Below are 17988 nucleotides of genomic sequence, written 5' to 3'. Positions count from 1 at the left end.
TCATAAAACTGCGCTGCAAAGCAGATAGAGTGTCAGTCGTAGCTCCATGGTAGCACTCTCATCTCTGAGTCAGAAGGTTGTGGTTCAAGACCCACTCCAGAGATTTGAGCACATAATCTTGGCTGATACTTCAGTGCAGTACTGAGGGAGTGCTCAGTAGGTCCCATGGCACTTGCTCGAAGAGCAGGGGAGTTCTCTCCTGGTGTCCCAGCCAATATTTATCCCTTGATCAACATTACTAAAACAGATTATCTGGTCATTATCATGTTACAACAGTGACCATACTTCAAAAGTAATTAATTGGTTGTAAAGCGCTTTGGGACGGCCCGAGGTTGTGAAAGGTTGTATAAATGCAAGTTCTTTCTTTTTACTGCGGAAAACAAAACACCAAGTAAAACCCAAATATCGGTACTGGAGAGCAGGCATTTTGAAGTAGATTCCTCTCCAGTCATCCCAGAGTCCATACAACAGAACAATTTACATACAAGTTCTGAAACTAAATTGAATAAATCTGGTCATTGTGAGCTAGCATCAGAAAAATAACCATAAAAGCTTGTGAATTTTTCACAAAAACCGAACTGGTTCACTGACATCCTACAGGGAAGGGAGCCTGGCACTCCTAACCAGTCTGGCCAAATGTGACTCCAGTCCCATACTGAGTGGTTGACTCTTAATGCCCTCTGAAGTGACCTAGCATGCCACCCAGTTGTAAACAATCGGTACAAAGTTCAATGCAAAAAAAGAAACTAAGACAGATTTATTGGCAATGACCCAGGCATTGTGCCAGGATAAGACTAAAGGCAATCTCAACCCAGTCAGCCCAGCAAAGTCCTCCTCACTAACATCTGGGGACTGATGCCCACATTTGGAGAGCTGTCTCACAGGCTAGCCAAGCAAGAGCCCAACATTGATCAACTTAGACAATCATATCTAGCAGTCAACGTCCCAGACTCTTCCAGCACCATTCCAAGGTAGGTCCTGACCCACCAGCAACACAGACCCAACAGAAGCATAGGCACAATGACATACAGCCAGATGGAAGTGGCCTTGGGAGTCTTCAACATAGAGTCCGGACCCCATGAAGTCTCATGGCTTCAGATCAAACAAGGCCAAGGACGCCCCCTGCTGATCACCACCCATCGACTCCCTCAACTATTGAAACAGGACTCCTCCATGCTAAACATCACTTGGAGGAAGCTGAGGGAAGCAGGGCTCACAATGTAATATGGGTGGAGGACCTCAATAAGCTCCATCAAGAATGGCTCAGTAGTGCCGACAGTGACCGAGCTGGCCAAGTCCTGAAGGACATAGCTGCCAGAGTGGCTCTTCGTCAGGCGGTGAGGGAGCCAACAGAAGGAAGTAACCTACTTGATTCATCTTCACCAACCTACATGTTGGTGACACGTACTGACACGTCTGTCCGCAATAGCATTGGCAGGTGACCAACACACTGTCCTTGTGAAGACATCCTCCATCATGCAGTATGGCAGTTTCAGCGTGCTTGTAACTGACTAAGGACAGAAGCAGCAACTGGGCATTCATGACACAGTGTGACCCATCAGCTGCAGAACTGTATAACACCACAATCTGTAACCTCATAGTCCGGCACATCCTTCAGTCTGTGATCTCCATAAAGCCACGAGACCAACCCTGGTTCAATGCGGAGTGTCGAAGGGCATACCAGGAGCAGCACCTGACATACCTTAGAATGAGTTGGAAGCCTAGTGAAGCTACAGCACAGGGCAACTTGCATGCAAAACTGCAAATGCAGCACACTATAGACAGAGCTAAACAGTCCCATAATTAACGCATCAGAGCAAATCTGTGTAGCTCTTCCAAATCCAGTCGAGAATGGTGGTGGACAACCAGGCAACTAACAGGAGGAGGTAGCTCCAGGAGCATCCCCATCCTGACTATGGTGGAGGCCAGCACATGTTTGCAAACACTTGAGCATTGTCTCTTGCACTCATCATCAGCCAAAAGTGACAAGTGGATGATCTAACCCAGCCTCCTCCCGAGGTTCCCACCATCATAGATTCCAGTGTCTAGCTATTTTGCTTCACTCCACAGGACATTAAGAAGCGACTGAGTGTACCGGATACAGCAAAGGATATTAGGAATCAGTGTTCATTAGCGATGAACACTGATTCATCACCATTGGTTTTCAATGTTTTTGGACCCTTAAAAAAGTCTAATGCAAGGTACTCCTTATCCAATTTAGTGAACAAAAAGAGAATCAACCCCTCCTTTTTTTAAAAATTGATACTGGGATGATTAGTTAAAACAAAATTAGCACTCTCTCACTTCCAGCATAGACTCTGAAAAATGGATTCCAGTAATAAATTTTAAAAGAGTAAAACTAGCAACCTTGAGACTCAGCTACATAGAGCAACGTGACTGAGGAGCTAGATTTTCTAAAGCAAATTCTGAGCTGTGACCAAGGGGCTTGCGGTTTTCTCTCCTCCAAACTACCCATATCTGCAGATGGTGAACGCAATATCCTCAAAGAAGCCAATGGGGGAGGGCACTTTGCTTTTACCCTTCCTTCCAATGTCTTAATCTTGCCAGTCACGGTGGCTTTTATCAAGAGGACCCTTCCCACTTCTAGATGCCAAACCAGTGCAGAAGTCACAAGACAAGTAGGATCAGCATGCAGAAGTAGAGATGTACTTATTTACTGAACATTTTTTTTCCCTGGTTTTATTAGGATTTTTATCTCACTTTCTCTCCATGTGTATCCTTCTGGTTCAAACACTCCGGCACGCACTTATGGAGCACAGTATTTGTTTAATTTCCTAAACTGCTGTTCCATGAACATATCTACGATCAGGCAATGTAGCAGATGGCACCATGCAGGGTAAAACTCTCTTCCTACATCTGACTGAGTACAAACAAACAAAACCTTTTCCAATTACTCCGACCCTAACTAAAAACATGAATGCACTTCCACTTGGCTGCTACATCACTCACTCAGTGCTGTCTGCGAGTATGGAGATTAAAGCAATATATGCTCGGCTGGTACGATTCTGACTGGAATACAGGTTCACAACAGCTGTTTAAGCCAAAACAATGACGCTGGACGTGATTAACATCTGTGTAATGGCCTCGAGGCACGATTTCTACGTTTGAGCAGAATGATTAGATTGCACTGCAAAGCAACACTTGGATAGATGGAATAAAAACAGAAAATGCTGGAAATACTCAGCAAGTCAGGCAGCATCTGTGGAGAAAGAAACAGAGTTAGAATTTCAGGTCGATGACCTTTCGTCAGAACTGGAAGTTGTTGACGGTTTAACAATTTTTAAGCAAGTACAGAGCCAGGGAAAGGTGGGGGTGGAGGAGAGGAAAGAACAAAAGGAAGGTCTGTGATAGGGTGGAGGGCAGGAGTGATTAAATGACAAAAAGGATGATGGTGCAAGGCAAGGAGGGTGGTAAACTAGAATAGATGGCTGCAGTTTAAAACTCTAAGTACCTGGTTGATTGATGACGTTTATAAATTGCTTTGCCTTATACATTTCACACTGGAACTAGCTGAGATTATGTGCAGTTAAGAATTAGACAACTCACTTATTAGGGAAAGAACCTACTTGCAGAAGATGACCTAGTCTCCAAGCACTGGTTTTACCAACAAACAAACAAAAAAAACCCCTGTATTAAATTGACCACCAGATATTCAAATAGCCACACTTCCTTCAGGGGTCAAATAGCAATCAGGAGTAGGAAACCTGGACGATTTCATCCCCCACCCCTCCACCCTAGGGGCACTGAGGCCAACTACAGTACTCCTAATGTTGCTCTGCCTTAGATCAGCTAATTAAACTCTGATGGGAAACCGGACTTGGCACTTTCCTGATCGATCGGAAACTATCTTCCAAATTTGCTGCTCTTTACCCGCATCCCAAAAGGAACAGACTCTTTCCTGGGTGACATTTCGCAGGTGCTGCAGCCTCCAGTATCTTTCCCAAGTAGTCACTCCTCAACTGTGAGCCTGGACAGCGAGTGTCGGCAGTCGGTTCAACTAATTTGCGATGGAGGGAGCTATCACAGCTGATCCGGACCTCACCCAACCTCCACACATGTACTCTTTCACCTCCACACATGTACTCTTTCACCTCCACACATGTACTCTTTCACCTCCACACATGTACTCTTTCACCTCCACACATGTACTCTTTCACCTCCACAGCCTTGGGCCACCCAAGGCCAATTGTAGCACCACCACCACCACCACCGAGATTAGCTAATTCAAGGAGACAATGTTTTGTAAACTCAAAAAGGCGGGTGCGCTACTACTGAGCCGGTGGTCAGCTTTGAACAACGGGACAATTCTTGCCTCCGAGTCATGCGCTTAAGGCGACTCCAGGACTTGAGCATATCATCCAGTTTGACACTTCAGCACAGTACTGAGGGAGTGCTGTATTGTCGGAGGGGTTGTCTTTTGGAATGAGATGTTAAACCAAAGCCCAATCTGCCTATTTAGGTGGATGTAAAAGATCCCGTGACACTATTCAAATAAAAGCAGGGAATTCTCCAGGTGTCCTTGCCAACATTCATCCCACAAATCGGCATGACCAATAACAGATTGACTGGTTATTTATCTCATCTGTTATTTGTGCGACCTTGCTCTGCCCAGGTTGGCTGCCATGGTTACCTATAATAGTGATTACACTTCAAAAGTAATTCGTTGACTGTGAAGCACTTTGAGGACTTATAAAAGCAACTTTTTTTTCTTTCTTTCCTTCTGAACTACATTACTGCTGTTTCTTCATTGTCCCATTATTTCCACTCTCCACTTTACTGGAGAAACTAATGTCGAGTGGTGAAGTAATTTCCTTCCTCATGTTGCTAATCACAGCGAAGGCTTCTCATTCCACTGGTCAGAGGACTCTGTTTAGTTAGACTGTCATGGCAACTGAGCAGCTTGTTTAGACCCAAAGAATAAAACAGGTGAAAAATATTCCTGATTAAATAGAAAAGTGGGTAATAATCAGCCACTAGGAAGCACACAAGTGGTGCAGTATAATTTCAATGTACTGACATTAAAAGACATTGTGAGCTGTGTGCTTTGATCCAATTCTTTAAAAAGGCAAAAACTCAGACGTTTGTTAGCTAATGTGTTTCTACTTTGTATATTTACAATTACTTAACTTTTTGGCAGTTGATGTCATTTGCATTGCCTTAAATATCAAGATCTTCAAATTCTAACCACGTTCCATGTCCAGTTACGCCACAAAATTGAACGGAAGTTCAATACCACTGCCATGCACGAGGTATTGCAAGAACCCTTGCCAATGCTGATGTTTGCCTTTGGTACCTCTAGGCTCAACTATTCCAATGCTCTCCTGGCCAACCTCCCATCTTCTACTCCCTATAATCTTGAGCTCATCCAAAACTCTGCTGCCCATATCCTAACTCGCACCATGTCCCGTTCACCAATCACCCCTACCCTCACTGACCTACATTGGCTCCTTGTCCAGCAACCACTCAAATTTAAATTCTCGTTTTTGTTTTCAATTTCGCTCCATGGTCTCGCCCCTCCCTATCTCTATAACCTCCTCCAGCCCTACAACCCGCCGAGCTCTCTGCGTTCCTCCAATTCTGGCCTCTTGCGCATCCCCGATTTTCATCGCTCCAACATTGGCGGCCATACCTTCAGCTGCCTGGAATTCCCTCCCTAAAACCTCTCCGCCTCGCGGCTTCTCTTTCCTCCTTTAAGACGCTCCTTCAAACCTACCTCTTTGGCCAAACTTTTGGACACCTGTCCTAATATTGCCTTACGTGGCTCGGTGTCAAATTTTGTTTGATAACACTCCTGTGAAGCGCCTTGGGCATTTTACTACATTAAAGGCATTATATAAATGCAAGTTGTTGTTTAAAAAACACAGCATACAAACTCCTCAAGAAAGACAATGAATGTGGTCTTTACTGGGATAGTTTGTTCACTGTAACTGCTGGCAGATTACTGATCTGTAGGTTGATACTGCCGCCCACTGTTCACTTAGAACATTACAATTTTTAAGAATCCCCTGAACCAAATTAAACTTAAAAAATATATGCTCATCGATAAGCAAATAAAAACACCTGTAAAGCAACAAAAATCTAAGTGCTACTTATTTCAGGTTTTAAGTTACTTCCATGTATTTTTCCCTACTACATTGATCTATTCCCCCCGCCCCCCTCCCTCCATGATTAAAGGCACAATCCTGTGCAGATCTAGTCACTGCTACAAACACCTCAATTTCAAGATCAGTTCTAAGCAAGAGGAAGAATTGGAATCCAATGTTGTGTCTTACAGTCTTAGAACAGGGGTGTCCAGCCTTTTGGAACAGAGGCCACAACTAATGAGACAGACACACGCAGGATGCTCATACACAAAAAAATCTAAACATCTCCCTGCACAAAAAAATCCAAATCCCCAAACACAAAAATATACATGCCTGCCGCACACACACAAAAGATTCCTATACATAGAAATCCAAACTTCTTCAGGCAAAATTGGTCCTCTGCCTGAACCTTTTTGCTCTTGGCCTGTTTTGGTCGGATCCACTGCTGTCTGCTTTATCCACTTTTCTCGTCTGGGTTAGTCCATTAACTGTTCTCTAACTTTGCTTGCTTTCTGTGATCTACTCCACTGCATTCTACTCTGCCACTACTTCCCCTTCTGCTGCCACTAGAAGTTTGAAAACTTGACCCTCTGTCCTCCAGGCCTGGGAAGTTTAACGCATCAGGAAACACCCTTTTCTAATCTTCTAGGACTGGGAAGTTTAAAGAGCTGAGGCTCAAAATCAGTCTTATACCGATGCTGTATTCCCTGGTCTACATGCACAGACAGACTCAGAGGAAACAGAGTTTTATGAAAGAACACCTTGCCACTCTCCACACCAAATCAAAACATAAGGAATTTGATAACAGATGAGAAAACAAAGTGGACATTAAATCCACACTCAACCAGAACTGTTCCAACCTCTTTAGCACAGCACCTGCAGATAATGCACCAAAGAGCAATTCAACTGCATTGGCCTAGCCCATTACTGCTGCTTAACTAAGGAGCATGAAAGAGAAGACCCCAGGAGAGGATGGCATCACAGAACACATGTTCAGTGAGGCTCCTGACGAAACAATGGCCATAACAGCCTTGGCCTTCACCAAGTAATTTGTGCTAGGCTACTTCCCCAAGTTGGAAATCAGCTCTGGTCACACAGCTCAACAAACCAGGCCAAGACTCCAGTGACCCCAGCAATTACTGACCTATTACCCTGTTGAGCTGGCTGGGAAAGCTGCCAGAGAGTGGAATCACGTATTGCCTCTAACATCACCTCAAGGACATTGACTTCTTCAATTCAGGCTAAGCAGGGTTCAGGAGAGGAAAAAGAAGACATCTTGCTACGTCCACAGAGCACATCCTCCGAGCCTTCAACAAGAAGGAGTGAACATTTGATGGTGTTCCTGGACGAGGTAAAGCCTTTTGACAAGGTTTGTCACAATGGACTGCAACACGGCATTTCCCAGCTTTACATTCCTAGTAAGCTGGTTCAAAGGAAATCAAATTTGCTGGCAGATGCACCATTAGTGTCAGAGTGGGCGTAGCAATCACCATCGGGTTAGTCTCAATGGCAGCAGTTCCCCAGGGCTCAATTTGCAGCCCACATCTGTTCCTCATTTATGCCAATGATATTCCAACATCTGAACAAAGGACTGGAACTTGGTCACAGTTTGCGGATGACATTGTCATTTGGATATCCTCCACAAACTCAAAAATAGCATCAGAAAGGCTCCAGAGATTTCTGGATGACCTGAAGCAATGCAATTGCCAGTGGCAAATTCTGCAGAACTCCAGAAAAAAAAATCACAGTGCATGCTATTCTCCAAAAGAAATTAGCACAAGGAAAAGAACGAAGGCTACTGTCAAAACTAATCAAGATCAGCGGAGAGAAGTTCCTGAGCATAACTCTCCAGAGGAATATGGCACGTTGACAAAATCACGCTGGGCCTATTGCATGTCCTCTGTGGAAAGAGGCACGCAGTCAGCTCCAGAACTTTCCTCAGACTGTACAAAGCTTAAGTCTGCCCATCCAGCCTAGTGTACATAGAGTCAACCATATATTAGGAGGCTACCAACAATCCAGAACCAGGGCAGCATCATGCTTGCAACACTTACTCTGATCAACATATTTGCACAATATCTGTGGACTCCAAACAATGGAAGAAAAGCTTCCGAGGCAGAGGTATGGGCGCAAGGACAGGGCTAATCCATCTTTGTCACCGCTGATTGAAAAAGAACAGAACCCACCCCAGTGCATTTGCATCCCTGCATTATCTGTGGGCCTGCAGTAGGTGGCAGACCTTGGCACACATGTCAGAATAGACCATTACAAATTCCGGATTATCCAATATGAAAAGGGGCACAAACTCAGCCATCCATAGCAACCTCCCATCGTTCCTAGGCATGTTACAAGTAGCACTGCGCTCAAGCTCAAAGAGGAAAGGAACCAGGGCTAGGTCATAGAAGCTTGCTTGCTGGATTCCGGCCATACCTTGGCCAACCCTGTCCCACTACATTCGCAATAAGTTCTGAATTGCTAGACAGGAAAACAAAAAAAATTAAATGGCAAGACGATGACTGAAAAGCTCCCTGCTACCAAAACAGAAGACTCCTTTTTATGCACTATCTAGAAAATTAAGGTCCACTTCCTAAGGATATACAGTCTTGATACCACACTTACACCAGATGCAGTGCACCCTCTAGTTAAGAGAACAGTCACAGATGACAAGATGGTTCTCAATAGCCCTTAAAAGAGAACCAAAGTTCTTCAAGGAACAAGGTGAACAGCCATAACGTTCCACCACAAACAAAATTTTTTTGGTATCCACGCTCCAGGGCAGAAAGATGGCATTCCCTCTGTGGACTCCTGCCCCATTCAATCAACTATTCTATACGTACATACACAGGCTTTATGAAACACAAATCCCTGGAATGATTTACGGTGCAGCCGCAAAGCAATAATAAGTCCGTTTCCTTCATAACTAACTTTAATATCGCATCCCTAATTTTTGAATTAATTAACGATCCACTGCCAACTTTACGCTGCGTACCTGCAATTGTGTGTGCATAAAGTCTGCTGCCAAAGGTGAACACATGTAGCTCGTAGAGTTTCGCAATTTTTTCGAGGAACTCTTTACAGTGAGGTCGTAGTCGAGTGTGCAGCATTGGCTCTCCCCGCCCCAGTTGGAAATGGAATATTCCCTGCAGGTGATTTAAAAAAAGACACACTAAAAAACTGCACGATTAAATTCCAAAAACTGACAAGACCACCATTTATTTTCAGATTATACATAAAAGTTATGGCCAGTAAATTGCTGATCACTTAAACCATGAAACTGATTTTTTACCAGCCATACTGTCCGACCTACAATAACGTACAGTACGCAAAGGTTGTAACGCTCATTAAGAGATTCCGATGACGTCACATTCACGACAGCACAGCTGAAGAGGTTTATACCTGATTTTTAAAAAAAAACTGAGACCAAGGTGAAGGCCCAAGACCAAAAGTGCAAGGCACCGAAGTTGAAAAGAGTAAAGGGAAGAGAAGATGGAAAATACAGATGCAGTATTAGGGGATGCTGAGCTTGGGGTTCAGAAGTTTGTAGATTGCAGGCAAAAGGAAAAACCGAGGGAGGTAGGACTTCTACAGTTTTGAGGTTCTGAGAAAGAGGAGTTAGAGTAGGTGACAGTGCAATGGGTCTTGATTTCAACAGAGGAAGAAGGAAGAGCACATAGTACAGTGTGTCGAGATCTCAGCAGGTACAAGATCATTGCAATATACGTTTTAAAAACAAAAAGGTGGCAACAATAGATAGGTTGGAGACGAGAGACAGGCAAGAAATCACAAGAAACAAGTATTATCTTGTATCCTGTCTATGAGGGCGAGAGAAGTACAGAAGAGGCTCCCACACATGAATATATAGATATGGAGAACTTCCATTCAAGGTTAGAAGAAACAAGCAGGTCAAGAATGTCGACAGATGAACAACAACGATTGGAGGGATCAAATGTAAAAGATGGTCACTGTCTCGGTCATTAAAGAATTGAAAGACATTCAGTGCACCATAGGAGGAGGGAATCAAGATACAGGTGATTAGACTGAGGGGTATGGAGGTCAGATGCACAGAAAGCACGCAATCCAAAGAAGTTAATGAATGCATTGTTGAATTATCAGCAAAAGAATGGATATGGTTAGGTCATGAGTGGTACAGGTAATAGGTAAGAAGGAACAGAGTGGGAAGGAGGACAGAAGTCTGGGTTAAATGGAAAAAGAGCTAGAGGATTAACCAGCAACTTCAGCACAGAGTCTGCAATTTACAAGAAGACTAGTTAGCCATGAACTCGTTAGCTATGAACCTACCTTAAGTGCAAATGCCATTTTGGTAACTTGCTTAGAAGTGCATGATGCTAAATTGATAACATATTTTAAAAATATCTATGGCAATGACAAATAACTCAAAGTGTTTGACAGCAGAGTTAAGGGGATGCATAATACAAGCAACGAGGTCACCAGTGGAACAACCAGACTGTAAACCATTTTCGCAATTAAGGGTTAGGTCAAAACTTTGAAGGGGTTGGATAATTTGAGAATTAACAATAAATTCCATAACTTCAAAATTACCAAAGTAAGGATGAGAGAGTGGTTTTTGGGCAAGATGAATCACCCCTCACCGAGAGGGCAAAGACAAGCAAATTTCCAAGGAAGGAAGGTATAGGGAATAAGAAAAACTGAAGTAAAGTCAAAGGAAAGTTCAAAGGCAAACATCTTGAGGACATTGGGCCAGATGCCATCAGAGCAAGAGGCAGGGAGATAAAAAATTATATCTGTTAAAATGGTAGAACAGAGTGGATTAATGGAGAAAAGTTCTTTACTAAGATCATACATATTAGAGTTGGAAGAGACATGTGATTTAAAAAGGTCACTTTCTCTTTCGCAAAGCAAGTGATTGTATCATCAGGACAGAAAAATGGATAGAAAGACGAGAGAATTCACAGAAGGCACAAAGGATAGCTTCAGCAGATGTCCAGGAGCAGCTGCTGAGGGTAGGGGGTGGGGGGAGATACTGGGCAGGACAAGAACTGTTGATCCATCTTTTCCATAAAGTTATGCTTAACAGCTTCAACAGTGGATTTACAAGGAGATTACAGGCAGTGTTATAAAGCTGTCGGGACACGGTTCAGCCTGATCAAAATGCCAGGTGTGACAGGCAGACATTTATGAGGCACTGCAGACCAGCAAGTACGTTTGAACTAAGCTCTTTTACTAAGAGTAAATCCGACATAAGGAGAAAGAATTGGATAAGCAGCATTCCGAGCCATCTAAAATATCAGTTCATTCACTGGCACAGGCAGAAGAATAAAAAGCAGCAACTGCATCGGGGAAAAGCTGCAGTGACAACCATTCCATTCAGCTGGCTTATATCGCCAAACAAGACAGGATTGGGTGACAGAATGTGAACTGTCATATGGCATTATGCAAGAGCAAAAAAATGAGAGAGTGGTCTGAGAAGCACAGTGGTGTTCAAATAAAAGCAGTGCAAGAGATTTTTTCTTTCTTTCATGGGATGTGGGCGTCGCTGGCGAGGCTGGCATTTATTGCCCATCCCTAATTGCCCTTGAGAAGGTGGCGGTGAGCCGCCACCTTGAACCGCTGCAGTCCGTGTGGTGAAGGTTCTCCCACAGTGCTGTTAGGAAGGGAGTTCCAGGATTATGACCCAGTGACGATGAAGGAACGGCAATATACTTCCAAGTCGGGATGGTGTGTGACTTGGAGGGGAACGTGCAGGTGGTGTTGTTCCCATGTGCCTGCTGCTCTTGTCCTTCTCGGTGGTAGAGGTCGCAGGTTTGAGAGGTGTTGTCGAAGAAGCCTTGGCGAGTTGCTGCAGTGCATCCTGTGGATGGTACACACTGCAGCCACTGTGCGCCGGTGGTGAAGCGGAGTGAATGTTTAGGGTGATGGATGGGGTGCCAATCAAGCGGGCTGCTTTGTCCTGGATGGTGTCGAGCTTCTTGAGTGTTGCTGCAGCTGCACTCATCCAAGCAAGTGGGGAGTATTCCATCACACTCCTGACTTGTGCCTTGTAGATGGTGGAAAGGCTTTGGGGAATCAGGAGGTGAGTCATTCGCCACAGAATACCCAGCCTCTGACCTGCTCTTGTAGCCACAGTATTTATATGGCTGGTCCAAATAAGTTTCTGGTCAATGGTGACCCCCAGGATGTTGATGGTGGGGGATTCGGCGATGGTAATGCTGTTGAATGTCGAGGGGAGGTGGTTAGACTCTCTCTTTTTGGAGATGGTCATTGCCTGGCACTTGTCTGGCGCGAATGTTACTTGCCACTTATCAGCCCAAGCCTGGATGTTGTCCAGGTCTTGCTGCATGCGGGCTCAGACTGCTTCATTATGTGAGGGGTTGCGAATGGAACTGAACACTGTGCAATTGTCAGCAAACATCCCCATTTCTGACCTTATGATGGAGGGAAGGTCATTGATGAAGCTGCTGAAGATGGTTGGGCCGAGGACACTGCCCTGAGGAACTCCTGCAGCAATATCCTGGGGCTGAGATGATTGGCCTGCAACAACCACTACCATCTTCCTTTGTGTAAGTACGACTCCAGCCACTGGAGAGTTTTTCCCCTGATTCCCACTAACTTCAATTTTACTAGGGCTCCTTGGTGCCACACTCGGTCAAATGCTGCCTTGATGTCAAGGGCAGTCACTCTCACCTGCAAGAGTTAGGACTGAAAGCAAGCTAAGAGTCCCGATTAGCTGAATTAGTAGGCCATGTCGGTAATACCATACTGGCAGACTGATTGAGGGGTCATTCAGGATATCGTACCAGCCTGGTCAGTAAAACAGAAGCAGAGCCACTGCTGGTAGTTCCAAGACTGAAGATACAAAGAGTGATAACTTCAGCAGTGAAGTTAAGAGTTGATCATTTTGATTTTAGGTTGATTGAAAGTTTCAGAGTTATAAAAGTTACGAGTGAGAAGAGATAACAGATCAATTTAGCAAGACGAGCAAGTTATTTTTAGCCACAGGAGTTTAAAATCAGGCAATTTGAGGGAGCAGTAGGGAATTCAAAATGAAGATAAACACATATACCTCCTTTCGGTCAAAAGTCAAAGTTTAAAGTGCAAAAGGGAGAAAAGTCAGAAAGTGTTGAAACTTAATGTAATTTGTTGCATGGTATTATGCTAGAGGGAAATATAAGACAGTGATCAGAAAAACTCAATGGTGAGGAAATTAAAAAAAAGAGTGCAAGAGTTAGGACTGGAAGCAAGGGGGAAAAAATAAATCTAGATTAGCTGAATTACCAGGGATACTGCGAGAAACAATAATTGAAGGCAGGATTACTGGAGATGCCATTAGTATGGCAGAAGTGCAGCATATAGCAAGAGGGGGAGGAGGCAACAGACAGGGGGAAGTATGATTTAGGCTGTCTGAGACGTAGGTTGTTAGTTCCATTGTGTTAATGATGTCAATGGAGAGAAGGAACGCAATGGAAGGATAAGCAGCTCTCACTACGGTAACGAGGGGGCTAACACTCATCACACAATTTCAGCTTTAGCCGACCAGTGGCATCCCAGACACAGCTTCACGGTATAAAGCTGTGAAAATGGGAATGCAGCTGAGTCAGGGTTTCCACCCACTGATTAATGGGTTCGAGCCTGTAACAACTGGGTGACCTCTCTGTACAGCACCTTTCAACAGCAACAGCCTCCTTATACTTCAAACTGTGATGGGGCAGAGAGTACAGCAAGTATGAAAAACTCAAGAATCAAAAAGGGATGGGAGGGAGTGGAAAGGGTAACATTCAAAGAAGTGATTAAAGAATGAGGCGGGGGTTGGAGGGGGGGTAAGAAGTAAAGATAGTTTTAAAAAATGGCAATCACCCTTGTGAAACTCGGTAGTGTCAGAGAGATAATGGAGTTACTACACCCAGGCAATCCAAGAAGATCTGCCACCTTTTCTAAACGTATCGTCTAGATCACAGCCTTATTATCACTCCCCTTTGTTCGATTTTACGTTTACTGAACATCTGATTGTCTCCCTTAAACTTGTGATTTCAAAGTTATTCCTGTGCCTGTAAGGTAGTGACAACAGCTTTTAAAACATGTCCTGGCTGTTAAATTAAAATACCACCATTATCAACAAGAGATAGCAGACCAAGAAAAAGATAGATATAAAAATATAAATATATATATATTTATTAGTGAATCTCTCATAGCTTTGCTTACTGTTGGTCAGAGAAAAGGGGACGTGTTTTAGCTGTTCGTTGTAACAGGTTAAGAGGTCACATTGCCACCTCCAGAGCAAGAAATAAATTTACCATTTAACTCCATTTTTCAACAAATTATTATTATTAAGACCTCACCTTATTGGACATCTTTTGACACTGCTGCTCTGTAGTATGGATTAAAGTCTGGTCCAGGTCCACCATCAATACTAATTTTCGGTTTTTGTGTAACCACTGCTGATCCTCTCGGCCCAACTGTTCAGCTTGCTGTGTGGTGGGGGGATGGGGGTGAAAGAGACAAAAAAAAAGAGAGAATAAGCACATTTTTTTTAATAAATGTATCTATCCATATCTATCACCATTAATATAACCAGTACATAGAATGACACAGAATTTTACAGCACAGAAACAGGCCATTTGGCCCAACATGTCCATGCTGGTGTTTACACTCCACACGAGCCTCCTCCCACCTTACTTCATCTAACCCTATCAACATATCCTTCCAACCCTTTCTCCTTCACGTGTTTATCGAGCTTCCCCTTAAATGCATCAATGCTATTTGCCTCCTCCTCCTTGTGGGAGTGAGTTCCACAGTCGAACCACTCTCTGGGTAAAGAGGTTTCTCCTGAATTCCCTATTGGATTTATTAGTGACTTATCTTATATTTATGGCCCCTAGTTTTGGTCTCCCCACACGTGGAAACATCTTCTCCACATCTACCCTATCAAACCCTTCATAATTTTGAAGGCCTCTATCAGGTCACCGCTCCGTCTTCTCTTTCTAAAGAAGAGCCTCAGCATGTTCAGTCTTCCCAGATAGTTGTACCCTCTTAGTTCTAGTATCATTAACACTTTGAACCCACTTTTTCCCATTCTTATGCCACTGCCCATCAGTTCTATTTTTCCTGCTTCAATCAGAAAGGTGACATGGACTCACCAGGAGCTGTGCATGTGATTGTGGCGGAGTCCAGCATGTGAGTGCAAAAGACAAGGCTGAAGCATTTGCAACCATCATCAGCCAGAAGTGCCGAGTGGATTATCCATCTCGGCCTCCTCCCGACATCCCCACCATCACGGAAGCCAGTCCTCAGCCAATTCGATTCACTCCACCTGATCTCAAGAAAAGGCCGAGTGCACTGGATACAGCAAAGGCTATGGGCCCTGACAACATCCCAGCTGTAGTGCTGAAGACTTGTGCTCCAGAACTAGCTGCACCTCTAGCCAAGCTGTTCCAGTACAGCTACAACACTGGCATCTACCCGACAATGTGGAAAATTGCCCAGGTATGTCCTGTCCACAAAAAGCAGGACAAATCCAATCCGGCCAATTACCGCCCCATTAGTCTACTCTCAATCATCAGCAAAGTGATGGAAGGTGTCGTCGACAGTGTTATCAAGCGGCACTTACTCACCAATAACCTGCTCACCGAGGCTCAGTTTGGGTTCTGCCAGGATCACTCGGCTCCAGACCTCATTACAGCCTTGGTCCAAACATGGACAAAAGTGCTGAATTCCAGAGGTGAGGTGAGAGTGACTGCCCTTGACATCAAGGCAGCATTTGACCGAGTGTGGCACCAAGGAGCCCTAGTAAAATTGAAGTCAATGGGAATCAGGGGGAAAACTCTCCAGTGGCTGGAGTCGTACCTAGCACAAATGAAGATGGTAGTGGTTGTTGGAGGCCAATCATCTCAACCCCAGGGCATTGATGCAGGAGTTCCTCAGGGCAGTGTCCTCGGCCCAACCATCTTCAGCTGCTTCATCAATGACCTTCCCTCCATCATAAGGTCAGAAATGGGGATGTTCGCTGATGATTGCAGTGTTCAGTTCCATTCGCAACCCCTCAAATAATGAAGCTGTCCGTGCCCGCATGCAGCAAGACCTGGACAACATCCAGGTTTGGGCTCATAAGTGGCAAGTAACATTCGTGCCAGACAAGTGCCAGGCAATGACCATCTCCAACAAGAGAGAGTCTAACCACCTCCCCTTGACATTCAACAGCATTAACATCGCCGAATCCCCCACCATCAACATCCTGGGGGTCACCATTGACCAGAAACTTAACTGGACCAGCCATATAAATACTGTGGCTACAAGAGCAGGTCAGAGGCTGGTATTCTGCGGCGAGTGACTCCCCAAAGCCTTCCCACCATCTACAAGGCACAAGTCAGGAGTGTGATGGAATACTCCCCACTTGCTTGGATGAGTGCAGCTCCAACAACACTCAAGAAGCTCGACACCATCCAGGACAAAGCAGCCCGCTTGATTGGCACCCCATCCACCACCCTAAACATTCACTCCCTTCACCACTGGCACACCATAGCTGCAGTGTATACCATCCACAGGATGCACTGCAGCAACTTGTCAAGGCTTCTTCCACAGCACCTCCCAAACCCGCATCCTCTACCACCTAGAAGGACAAGGGCAGCAGGCACATGGAACAACACCACCTGCACATTCCCCTCCAAGTCACACACCATCCCGACTTGGAAATATATCGCCGTTCCTTCATCGTCGCTGGGTCAAAATCCTGGAACTCCCTTCCTAACAGCACTGTGGAGAACCTTCACCACACGGACTGTAGCGGTTCAAGAAGGCGGCTCACCACCACCTTCTCAAGGGCAATTAGGGATGGGCAATAAATGCCGGCCTCGCCAGCGACGCCCACATCCCATGAATGAATAATAAAAAAACAATCCTGGCTGTTTTCCCTGTGAAATTAACTCCCCTCCTTATCATTGATGTAACAATAGGTTACTGCAGTAATAGAAACCAATGAAATAGATAAACTATTACTGACCAGTTACACAAAAACACATCCACTTCTGGTTTCTTGCTAACAATGAAATATGAAAGGGGACCAACAGGGCAAAATATAAATGAAACTAAAAAAAATAAGAACATGGAAACAGGAATAGGCAGTAGGCCATTCAGTTCCTCAAGCCTATTTCGCCGTTCAATTAGATCATGACTGATCTGCATCTCAACTCCATTGTCCGCCTGTGATCCATATCCCTCGATACCCTTACCGAATAAAAATCCATCGATCTCCGTCATGAAAATTTCAATTCACCAAGCATCCATGGCCTTTTGGGAGTGAGAATTCTAGATTTCCACTCCCCTTTGCATGAAAAAAGCTTCCTGACATCACCCCTGAACAGCCTAGTTCTAATTTTAAGGTTATGCCCCCTTGTTCTGGACTCCCCCACCAGAGGAAATAGTTTATCTGTATCTACCCTATCAAATTCTTTTATTATCTTAAACACCTCAATTAGATCACCCCCAAACTTCTAAACTCAAGGGAGTACAATCCAACTTATACAAATCGCCCTCATAATTTAACCCTTTTAGCCCCAGAATCATTCTGGTGAATCTGCACTGCACCCCCTCCAAGGCCAATATATCCTTCCTGAGGTGCAGTGCCCAGAACTGAACGCACGACTCCAGATGGGGTCTGACCAAGGCAATAGAAAAGTAAACTAAAAAGAATGACTCTGTCATGCACACAAAAAAGGATACAAAGAAAGATACAAAAAAAGACACTGACTTGAAACAATGCAGAGGAATGAATACAAATTCTAGAATTACTTTTTAGAAAGGATAGAAGGAAATACAAGCATGGACATGAATTATATTGAGGGAAAATGACAAAAGCAAGAATGTACAAGTATCAACTAGAACACTGCCCAACAAACAAGACACAGCACCATCA

The 17988-nt window shown here is 44.4% G+C and overlaps 1 protein-coding gene across 2 annotated transcripts in view; it reads right to left on the bottom strand.

Annotated features, from left to right (window-relative positions):
• ctdp1 (CTD (carboxy-terminal domain, RNA polymerase II, polypeptide A) phosphatase, subunit 1) overlaps positions 1–17988 on the bottom strand; it is a 285855-nt gene that overhangs the window by 233734 nt on the left and 34133 nt on the right. For both annotated transcript variants that reach the window (XM_067981952.1, XM_067981951.1), the window contains exons 4-5: positions 14420–14548; positions 9094–9244 (exon numbers count right to left, since the gene is read on the bottom strand). In XM_067981952.1, the coding sequence (XP_067838053.1) occupies positions 9094–9244; positions 14420–14548 (280 nt within the window). The remainder of the gene's footprint in view (positions 1–9093; positions 9245–14419; positions 14549–17988) is intronic.

This window comes from Heptranchias perlo, chromosome 3, assembly GCF_035084215.1.
Source record: "Heptranchias perlo isolate sHepPer1 chromosome 3, sHepPer1.hap1, whole genome shotgun sequence".
NCBI lineage: Eukaryota > Metazoa > Chordata > Chondrichthyes > Hexanchiformes > Hexanchidae > Heptranchias > Heptranchias perlo.
Note: the sequence above shows the minus strand (reverse complement) of the source record. Positions and strands in the feature narration are given on the sequence as shown.